The sequence below is a fragment of the Juglans regia genome, chromosome 13 (assembly GCF_001411555.2).
Source record: "Juglans regia cultivar Chandler chromosome 13, Walnut 2.0, whole genome shotgun sequence".
Classification (NCBI taxonomy): Eukaryota; Viridiplantae; Streptophyta; class Magnoliopsida; order Fagales; family Juglandaceae; genus Juglans; species Juglans regia.
In genome coordinates, this window is record NC_049913.1 from 13,616,809 (window position 1) to 13,628,294 (window position 11,486).

Consider the following 11,486-nt stretch of genomic DNA (forward strand, 5'->3'; position numbering starts at 1 on the left):
TGTGGTCCACTTTTTATTAAATTTGTGTTTCATCGAGAAAAGAAATGAATTTTTCATAGAAAATGACTTGTACATTTGTGTTTAGAGATTTTAAATATTCTGTAAATAATAATAAAAAAATAAAAAAAATATTAAATAATAATAAAAAATAATAATTAATAATAAAAAATAAATAATAAAATAATAAAAAAAATAATAATAATACTTCACCACCCAAACCTAACCTTAGTACACTACCCATACATGATTTGTTTGCTGTTCCAACATCTTTTCCAAAAGCTAGAGAATACATATCAATTGGAAGCTGCTCCCTTTCTCAAACAATAAACTAGTGTTGATCACCCATACTGCAAAGAAATGGACGAAGACGCCGTTTCCGTCTCATCAACTTCAACTTTCAGGCTCCGGTGGGACGTGTTCCTGAGCTTCAGAGGCGAAGACACCCGCCACTTCGCTAAGACCCTCTACCAGTCGCTCGAGAAAAGCGGCGTTCGAGTCTTCTTCGACGACGAGGGTTTGCGCGGCGGGGACGAGATCAAGCCGGGTCTTTTCGAGGCCATCGAGGACTCTGCCGCTTCCATTGCCATCATATCCCCGAACTACGCGTCGTCGCACTGGTGCCTGGAGGAACTTTCCAAGATATGTGAGTACCGGAGGCTCCTTCTTCCCGTTTTCTACCGAGTCAACCCGTCCGACGTTCGGCGACAGAAGGGACCTTTCGAAGAACACTTTAGAAACCATGGAAAGATGTATGAGGAGGACAAGGTTACGTGCTGGAGGAGAGCTATGGAAAAAGCTGGTGCAATTGTTGGCTGGCCCTTCGATAAGAGGTGGTGTATATATATATATAACTATCCTCTTTGCTCTGTCTTTTTCACAATTTTGGAACTCAATATTGGCTTTGTTCTTGCTAGTAAAAAACCTACATGACAAAAAGATCTCCCAAATACTTATGAGTAAAAAAAAAAAAGGAAAAAAGAAAAGAAACAATATTCCTTTCGTTTGCAATTGTTGATTGCATCGGAGACGAGTGTTCTAACAACTTAACAATTGAAGCGGAGACGAATGTTATAACAACTTTTGGGCTGAATTAATGTTGTTTTTTTTTAAGGTTAAGAATATACTTTAGGAAGGGTTTCCTTTAACCATTGAAATTAAAGGCTTTTATTTCTTCAAGAGCTTTTCCCTTTTATCTTTTCTCCTTGGAGAGGAGAGGGATTTTAGACTATACGTAAGTTAATGCGTATTTATAAAACTTATTACCAATACCTGAGAGTCTAGTACTGTTGAATTCCACAAGTTGGGGTTTTTTTAATTTCTTATATAATTAAAGTTGTGATATATATATATATAGCAATTTCCATTAGTTCTACCTCACCATCTTTTTCATCTGGTGTGCGTTAAGCTTAATTTTAAAGAATCAATCCTTTTATTTGAAACAGTAGGGGAGGTTTGGATAGGAAGTTGAGATGAGATGAGATAGAAAGTTAAATAAAATATTTTTAAAATATAATTTTCTAATATTAATTTTGTTTTGAAATTTAAAAAAGTTGAATTGTTTATTATATTTTGTTTAAAAGTTAATAAAATTGTAATGATTAGATGGATGAGATGAGATGAGATGAGATGAGTTGAGAGTATGAGTGTAAAAAAAAAATCGAAAAACTGGTTAGACCAAACTGAATCGAGGACTTCGGTCTGATCTTTAAGCTGTCTAGTGCAGTACCCGTTCTTAAAAATAAAAATTGGTCCTAAACTGGTAGGGATGTAGAACTGAGCTGGATTTTATTTTTTTCCGGCCGGTCCGGAACCTGAAAATTTGGATGAATCTGAGCGGTTATCTGCTCGGATTAGACCTGGGTAGGTAAAAAATTTTGTATCTGCTTAGATCCGGATACGGATTTGGTTTTTAACGTAGTTTTCTGTAACCGGTTTATTATTATTTTTCGCTTCTAAAAAACACTATTTTTGTTGCCAATTTGATAATACAAGCTTTTGATAAGTACTTGTACAAAAAATATTCAAAAATGTTATTTATTTTGCATTGTTATGAATTAATTTAAATAGTTGTGATTTTTTTTAATTTATTTTTTTATAAAAATCTTTTAAAAAGTGTTTAAATTATTTTTAAAAAAAATATGGGCAATTTAAGCATGATATCAGAGTATTTGTTTTAAAAAAAATTGTATAAAAACATTTTTTTTAAGTTTTAAAGTCTTCTTTAAAAAAAAAGTATTAAAAACCCGGATTAAATCAGGTTTCAAAAGGAAGTGAAAAATCCGGACATCTGGTTACAATTCGGATTGAATCAGGTTATTCGCCCAGATTATTCCCGGATTAATCCGGGTGGATAACCGCCTGCATTTTAGCATCCAGATTTGGTTCCAGTTATGGCCGGATATACGGATCTGGATTCGGTTGCACACCCCTATAAACCGGTTCGGTATCCATTTTCTTATTTTGAAAATCAGTTTAAACTGAACCAGACCGATATATATTTATAATTTTTTATATTATATTATATATTATATGCTAAATTACTAATTAATATAATATAAAATTATAATCTTATTATTCAAGTCCATTAATTTTATGTTAACATAAAATTAATACAACATAAAATTTTAACTTTAAACTTAAACATTAATATTAAGTTATTAATATAAACTTATTTTTGATATATATATATATAAATGATAAATACATTTTTAGCATAATAAATTATAATATATATATATATATATTCACTACAAGAAATATAGGCTATTATGGCAATTTATTGTTTTTCGAAAATAATTTCACCGCAATAAGTTATTATTCTCGATGATTTCTTGGCGATTTATTGTTTGTTGAAAATATAGTTTTACTTTTTGCAGCAATTTTAACTACCCTTGTGGCGTACAAAAATCGCCTAGAATAATCTTCTAGCTTTTGCAGTGCTTTTAATCACAAAAGAAATATTCATTTTGTAAATATATTTTTACACATTTGATTATATATACTTACATAAAAAGTTTAGAATTTATATAGCTTATAGTTAATTTCAATACTATACTAGTATGTATGTGTTAATTATTAAATAATATATTTATACTATAATACAAATAGACTTACACTTTTGTATATGTAAATATAATATTATTATTAATATAGATAATCTATAAAATCGTAAAAATTGGATCGGATCAAAAAAATAAAAGTTTTGATTTTGATAATTAATCAGTCCGATATCGATTTTTAAAATTTTAAAATTTATATATATCGATTTGGTTAAGAAAAAATATAAATTTGAACTGAACCGGTTATACCTCTAATTGAGAGTACTGTTGAATCTTCTAATTCGATCCAACGGGTGGGGGGTGGAACTCTTTCATTATTCGTGCTAGAAATTTGTATCCAGTTTCCAGGCCCCTTCGTGCAACTATCCTTTTCACTCAGAATATTGCGGTAAGCATCTTATACGTACGTGTATATAATTTGTATGTTGTAATCGTATCCTACGTACCTTTCTTATTTATTGAAGGAAAATATACAATGTTAACTAAGTTTGTCATTTCAATTTGACTGTTCATATCTATTATTTTATTTTATTTTATTTATTTAATAATTATAGAAGTGATTATTAGTGTATTGATAATTTTTTTATTTGCTAAAAATGTTTAAAAATATTTAAAAGAAAATAAAAAAGTGTAATTTACACTAAGGGCACACCAAAGACTAACTTAGTTGGCATAGCCGCATAGTAGCACCACCTTAGTCTTTAGAATTTCTTATATATCAAAATAGTGACACTTTTTCCATTAACTATATTGTACGTCTCTTTGTATCAAAATAAGAAAGTTCATTTTATCTTCTAAATTAATTATTTAATAATGATATACTTACACAACTCTTTTATAATTATTTTACAACTCATTTTACATTTAATTAATCTAATTGTACCACTTCATTAAACATAAATTCGATATTGTATAACTATTATCAATTTAAATAAAGCTGTAAAATAATTGTAAGAAATTGTAAAGTCATCACTTTATAAATACGATTCAAAAACATAAAAGAAACTGATAAGAAGAAAGATATTTTACTAGGAAAATCATCCACATATAACTTTTTATATAACTATGTTTTAAATTATGTGTGTTGAGTTATGCTACATATATATAGTCACTTTTACGTACTCTTTGTGCACTCCACTAATATAATTGGTTAAAGTGATGCAGTAAATCACATTAGTGAAGTACACAAAGAATACATAAAAATGACTGCACATAAATTTTTTTTATTTTAAAATATGATTATAGCGCATCATTACTCAATTTTCTTATCCTCTACAAAATCATCTAATTTTCGGCATCGATTTGACCCTCATTTGAATCATTAATTTCGGAATTTGTCACCCTACTACGAAACTTCAAAAGAAATGTGCACCGTTTTATCAGCTGTGGCCGTTAAAAATGATCTCTTGCCGCACAAATGCATTTTTAGGTGTTAAACATCAAAGTACCGATCATATCTGTTGTTACTTTCTTACTGTTTGAAATAAGAACAATTTGATGACATCCTTAGTTTCTCATTTCTCAATTCTTATTAGTGAAAGCGATGCTGAGGCGAAAGAGCGGTTGATTCAATCTTTAGTCAAAAGGGTGTTGACTGAACTTGCCAATACTCCAGTGGGTCTGGCTACATATACAGTTGGACTTGGTCCTCGTCTTGAAAAACTTATGAGTGTGTTGGATGTTAAATCCAATGGCGTTCGAGTTCTTGGATTACATGGGTTGGGTGGGGTTGGTAAGACAACCCTTGCTAAGGCTCTTTGTAATAAAATTGTTGGTCATTTTGATTGCCTTAGTTTCATTTCAAAAGTAAGAGAGAATTCTGCAAAAGATGCAGATTTGGTATCCCTTCAGAACAAACTTATCCATGACCTTTCCTCGGGTAAGTCTCCTGTAGCTGCAATCAAAGAGGTACTTCAGGAGAAGCGAGTTCTTGTTGTTTTGGATGATGTTGACAATGTAAGTCAGCTTGAAGCACTCATTGGAAGAAGAGAATGGTTTTCTGAAGGAAGTAGAATCATAATTACCACAAGAGACAAAGAAGTTCTACCTGAGCATCTTGTCACTGCGTTTTATGAGGTCAGAGAGTTGGATTCCTCTGACGCACTAAAACTTTTTAGCTACCATGCACTGAGAAGAGAGAAACCCATTGACGGATTTCTTAGTCTGTCCAAGGAGATGGTGTCAATTACCAGAGGTCTGCCATTGGCTCTGGAAGTATTTGGTTCTTATTTGGTGGATAAGAGGAGAAAAGAGGAATGGGAAGATGCTCTGAAAAAGTTGAAACGGATTCGTCCACGCCAGCTGCAGGATGTGTTGAAGATCAGTTTTGATGGGTTAGATGCAGAAGAGAAGCGTATATTCCTTGACATTTCATGTTTACTCATAAAGATGGAAATGAAGAGAGAGGATGCAATTGATGTATTGAAAGGTTGCGGTTTTAGGGCTGAGATAGCAGTCAGAGTCCTCATAACAAGGTCGCTCATCAAGATTACAGAGGACAACACTTTGTGGATGCATGATCAAGTTAGAGAAATGGGAAGACAGATTGTTCTAGATGATAACCCTCACAATATTCCAAGTAGACTGTGGGATCGTGAAGAAATCATGACCGTCTTGAAGGGTGGGAAGGTAGGGCCTCTTCTTAATGATTTTTTTTCAATTCCTCTGTTATTGGATATAACATTTTAGCTGAATGTTTGAAATGGAAGATATAGATCTAACTAAATACTCGCATGTGCCAGAAGAGGTGTGTGCTTCCATGTCTCCGTGATTGAAAAAGGAGTACTGTAATTTTGTGCTTTGCGTGCTGTTATTTTTTCCTCTGTTAGTGTTGCTGCATGCACTCTTCGTTTAGTGTATTTGTGTATGATTTGTAGTTGGTGAAGATTGATGGTAGAATGATGAACTTTGGGAGAGATGAAACAAAAAATTCTCAAGCTTAAATCTTCACATTGTATTCACTGTACCATTAATAAGGAAAAGAGTTTACAATTTATGTGACTTTTGAAAATTTAAGATAAAAAGCTGCACCTTACTTTTGCAGGAAACATTAGAAATCCGTGGGAAGTTTTGCAAGTATTGTAAAGAAGTTTGTACAGAGTTATTTGATGTTTTCAGTTTTCTGTCTTTCAGTTGAGTCCATTCCATTGTTTAAAGAAGTTTCCTTTTGATAACAGGGAACAGGATCAAAGATAGAAGGGATCGTGCTAGACTTTAAAATGAGGCCCTTTGTAAAGGATCCAAGCGGTGACAGAATTTCTTGGGAAAATTTTAAAAGGTCGCCCAATTTTACATCGGCGTTGACATACTTGGACGAAAGGCATAAGAAGTTTCTTGAAACTAAAGCAGAGAGAGAGAGGGAGGTAATACTATACACCAAGTCTTTTGAATCTATGTCTAATCTAAGACTTCTGCAAATCAATTATACAAGATTGGTAGGAAGGTATAAGTACATTCCTGCACAACTGAAGTGGCTACAATGGAAAGGATGTCCTCTTAAAAGTCTTCCTTCAGATTTTTGTCCTCGGGAACTTGCTGTCCTTGACCTCTCAGAAAGTAAAATTGAACGAGTATGGCGCAGGTACACTAACCAGGTATGCTTCACTTGTCTGCTGCACAAATTTGGTTTTCAAGCAAGACTTGGATGTTCATGACATAGGTTAATATGTTTAGGGTGTTTTGTGCTTGCACTTCTTGTCATAGTTCTTTGTGATTGTCACTTTTATACTTCTTGTTGGCCAGGTGGCTGAGAAATTGATGGTTATGAATCTCCGGGGCTGCCATAATCTTGTTGCTACTCCAGATTTCTCTGGACATAAAAAATTGGAAAAGCTTGATCTTGAGCATTGTCACAGCCTAATTAAGATTCATGATTCAATTGGAAATGTGAGTACATTGCTTCATTTGAACCTGAGCAGTTGCTGGAACCTTGTTGAATTTCCTGCTGCAGTCTCTGGCCTAAAAAATCTAGAGAGCCTTATCCTCTCCGGCTGCTCAAAATTGAAAAAGTTACCAATGGACATAGGTGACATGAGATCTCTGAAAGAACTTCATGTTGATAGCACTGCTATACAAGAGCTACCTGAATCAATTTTCCACCTTACAAAGCTCGAAAAGCTTAAACTAGACGGTTGCCGGTTCTTAACGAAACTTCCCAACTGCATTGGGAAGCTGTCTTCCCTGAAGGAACTCTCTCTTAATGATACTGCTGTAGAAGAAATACCTGATTCTGTTGGATCTTTGCTAAACCTTGAGATACTAAGTCTAATTTGGTGTAAATCACTCACTTCAATTCCAGATTCTGTTGGCAATCTCATATCATTGGCAAAATTTCTAATAAATGGTAGTGCAATCAAAGAACTGCCTGCTTCTATTGGTTCCTTACAATATTTGAAGGACTTGTCAGCTGGAAACTGTCTGTCTTTGAGCAAGTTGCCTGATTCAATTGAAGGATTAGCTTCTGTTGTTGAGCTTCAGTTAGACCGGACACCAATTACAAATCTGCCGGATCAGGTAGGTGCCCTGAAAATGCTGAGGAAGCTTGAGATGAGGAATTGTAAAGATATTAAATCTTTACCAGAATCAATTGGAAGCATGTTCGCTCTTACTTCTCTGAACATATCTAATTCCAATATTTCTGAATTGCCGGAATCAATTGGGATGCTGGAAAATCTTGTAATATTCAGGTTAAATAAATGTACACAGCTCCGTAAACTTCCTGATTCAATAGGAAATTTGAAGTCTTTGCACCACTTGCTGATGGAAGAAACTGCAGTCACGGAGTTGCCTGAAAGCTTTGGGATGCTTTCAAGCTTAATGATATTAAAAATGGCTAAGAAGCCTCATTTCCCATCTGCTGGAAACAGGATACCTGAAGAGGATTTGGTTGCAGCTGAACAAGAGAAACATAATCCTTTCAGACTTCCATCTTCTTTCTCAAATTTATGCAACCTTGAAGAACTGGATGCTCGTGCTTGGAATCTATGTGGCAAGATTCCCGATGATTTTGGTAGGCTGTCGTCGTTGGAGATTTTGAATCTATGTCATAACAACTTTTTCAGCCTTCCGTCCAGCTTGAGGTGTTTTCCGTTTCTGAAAAAGCTTTTATTAACCTACTGCGAGCAGCTGAAATCTCTTCCTCCACTTCCCTCAAGTTTGGTGGAGGTGAATGTTGCGAACTGTAGTGCATTGGAAAGGGTGTCTGATATCTCAAAATTGGAAAGCTTGCGTGAGCTGAACCTCACAAACTGTGAGAAGGTGGAGGATATTCCGGGCCTCGAATGCTTGAAGTCGTTGACAAGGTTGTTTATGAGTGGTTGCAAAGCATGCTCATCTGTTGTAAAAAGAAGGCTTTCTAAGGTTTTCTTTCTCCCTCCTGTCTATGTTTAAGCGCATGAACAATCCTGAATTAAGAAGTTTCTCTTTTTACATTATTCTTCATACTAGGAACTATCGTGGATCATAAGCTAACTGTTTTTTTATTTTATTTATTTATTATTATTATTATTATTATTTTATTTATTTATTTATTTATTTTCAGGTTTCTTTAAGGAATTTAGTGGCTCTTAGTATGCCTGGAAACAAGATTCCAGCTTGGTTTTCTCAAGAGGTTAGATTCTCAGAACGCAAAAATCATGATATCAAAGGTGTGATAATAGGCGTTGTCGTCTCCCTCGACCCTCAAATACCTGATGACTTAAGAGATCAACTTCCTGCACTACCATGCGTACGAGCAAATATTTTCAAACTGAATAAACTTTTGTTCAGTACAATGCCGGAGTTGAAGGGAGTTCCAAAGACGAATGAAGATCACATTTACTTGTTTCGATATCCAGATTGTCATCCGTTAGTTTCAACGTTGAGAGATGGTTATGACATAAACGTGAGAGAGCAAGACCCACCGTTCATCAAGGGAATTGAGCTGAAAAAGTGTGGGCTTTATTTGATCTTCGAAGGTGATGATGATTACGAGGGAGATGAAGAATCGTTGGACAAGAGCCAGTTATCCGTTTCTGAAAAACTAGCAAAGTTTTTCCACTCTCCTGAGGATGAAGATCACGCCTCTGAATCTGGTATTGAAGTCGAGAGCCGGATCATCATGCAAGAGATCGAGGAAGAAGTGTGTGGAGGCTTTTTGAGGCTTGTTCGGGGTTGCTTTTGTTTTTAGAAAAGAAGGTACCTGCAATGCAACGACACTTGTCTGATTTCATTTTTGTTGACTCTGATTGTCTTTTACTCTCTTTATGTTCGTATGTCCTGCAATGCAACACACTACACACACACACAAACATATATGTATGTATATATTAGAGCGAAGTTCGAGAAAACGGTTCGATTCAAGCCGATTCAATATATTCAATTTAAATCGGTTAGAAACCAAGCTGATTTTTAGTGAACTTTTGAATCATTTACTGAATTGCTTCAATTGACCGATTTAGGCCAATTCAGATCGATTCTTGCCCATTTTAGATTGATTCCAGCTGATTCCAACTGATTCAAAGCTGTATTTGAGTTTTTTTTTTTTTTTTTTTAATTTCGTGTACAAAAAGATGATAGGACTAAACATATATTAATTTTTTTTTATTATTGTATTAAGTAAGAATCGTAGAAAAATTAAAAGATAAAACGTACGTGTAATGCAGTTTTATTTTCTTTAGTTGAACTAAAAATTAAGAGATGAATGAGTATTTTATATTAAATTTGTAGTTGTGCATAAATTCTACATTTTTCATGTGCATATAACTTAATGGCATTTATCTTATTTGTATATGGGGAAAAAATGTCAACAATTGAGGCTTAATATATAAATTACATGTTTATTGAAATTATTTAAATTCATATAATTTTTATTGAAACTAGTTGATAAATTTATATTTTATACTTTTTATATATGATATTAAATGCATGAATTGCATTATATATGATTTTTAATATTTTTTTATTAATATTAAAATAACCAGAAAACTATGAAGATGGGAGTTGGCATAGTAATAAGGGATGAGGAAGGTGAGGTACTTGCTTCTCTTAGTATGCCAAAAGGAAGTGTCTGTAGCCCAATAGTTGCAGAGGTTTATGCTTTGTGGCGAGCTGGGGAGCTGTGTACTAAGCTTAGATTTACAAATGTAGTCTTTGAAGGTGATGCTTTGACTATAATAAATGTTGTTAATAGTTCAGAAGAGAGTTGGGTCTGGTATGGACAAATGATAGAAGATCTGAAGCAGTTCTTTACATATACAAACAGATGGAAGTTACAACACATATATAGGGAAGGAAATCAAGTGGCACATAGTTTAGCTAAAAAAGAAATTGATTTAGGGGAGGAAATAGTGTGGATAAGGGATTATCTGGATGATGTATTTTCTGTTCTACAATTTGATAGAAGTGTAATACTTGATTATAGTTGAATGAAATGAAGATATACGAGGTTTATTAAAAAAAAAAAAAGTGCATGCTTCTAGAATATTTCTAGCAATATGTAATATATCACAACGGAAATTCATATGAATCTAAGTAATATTGATAGTAATTTCAAAAGCATCATGGTACTATTTAAAACTATAAATCCCAAAAGAACTTATGTGTTCAAATTCCCCAAAATACAATAGGGTTTTAAAACCATATCCCTCCAATAATCAATTTCTTTCTAAGGTTTCTCTTTCTTGAGCCTACTTTGTTTTGTCCTTATTGATAATGCTTTTTCAAATCTGAGAAAATTTTCAATACTTCACTTATGAAGCGGTCGGCCGCTTCGAGCCTAACTTCTATGGATGGCTTTACTGACCACTCAGTGCTCTTTAGGGCCTCATTCGCGGGTGAGGGATCCACTCTCTTACATTTTTCCATGGTCTGTATCTACAGTTGTCACAACTTCTATTATTTCGAGTTGGAAATGATAGTGGAAAGTACCACAGTGAGATTTCAAAAAATCTCAGCAAGTAAGCAAACAAGATACAAACAGACAAAATTAGCATATAAAGGTAAACTATGAGATGAATGCATGGACATGTACTTGACTCGTAACTTAACTCATGCAATTTTGACTTTTCAAAAACATATGACAAAGATCTTTTGAAATTTTGATAAAACATCTTTTTTTTTTTTGTTTTCACATTGAATAGTTCATTACACATCTTTTACTTATTGACTTTCCACTTTTTCTAACATATGATCGGGTAACTCATGGCTCCCCTATGCATTGTGGGCTTCTTGCTAGTTACCGCATCATCTAATCGGCCCATTTGATCGAGGTGATTACATTAGAGTCCTTTTCTTATGTGGCAGTTTGCCGCTTTCGCTTTCATCGCATATAACACATGTGACACTCACTAGATTTTGGTGCTACCTCGCTTTGGAACCTCTTAGAAGGATCTATTCGAGATCCACCGACTGTACTTCATCGACCTAGGGGATACCATTCCAATTTATGCA

General features: G+C 33.9%; 1 protein-coding gene across 1 annotated transcript; it reads left to right on the forward strand.

The window, feature by feature from the left end:
* Positions 1 to 310: 310 nt before the first annotated feature.
* On the forward strand, positions 311 to 9,248 carry LOC108984992 (disease resistance protein RPV1-like). The gene is made up of 6 exons (XM_035684161.1): positions 311 to 830; positions 4,595 to 5,687; positions 6,236 to 6,277; positions 6,374 to 6,652; positions 6,801 to 8,417; positions 8,599 to 9,248. Exons 1-6 carry the CDS (start codon positions 358 to 360, stop codon positions 9,223 to 9,225), a joined length of 4,131 nt encoding a protein of 1,376 aa, XP_035540054.1. The 5' UTR covers positions 311 to 357; the 3' UTR covers positions 9,226 to 9,248.
* Positions 9,249 to 11,486: the final 2,238 nt, after the last annotated feature.

Excerpts from the sequence above, each read along its gene's own strand:
- LOC108984992 (XM_035684161.1), top strand. The coding sequence starts at position 358 with ATGGACGAAGACGCCGTTTCCGTCTCATCAACTTCAACTTTCAGGCTC. Across the intron at positions 5,688-6,235 it reads CCGTCTTGAAGGGTGGGAAG|GGAACAGGATCAAAGATAGA; the intron begins GTAGGGCCTCTT and ends TTTTGATAACAG. Across the intron at positions 6,278-6,373 it reads GGATCGTGCTAGACTTTAAA|GAAAGGCATAAGAAGTTTCT; the intron begins ATGAGGCCCTTT and ends ACATACTTGGAC.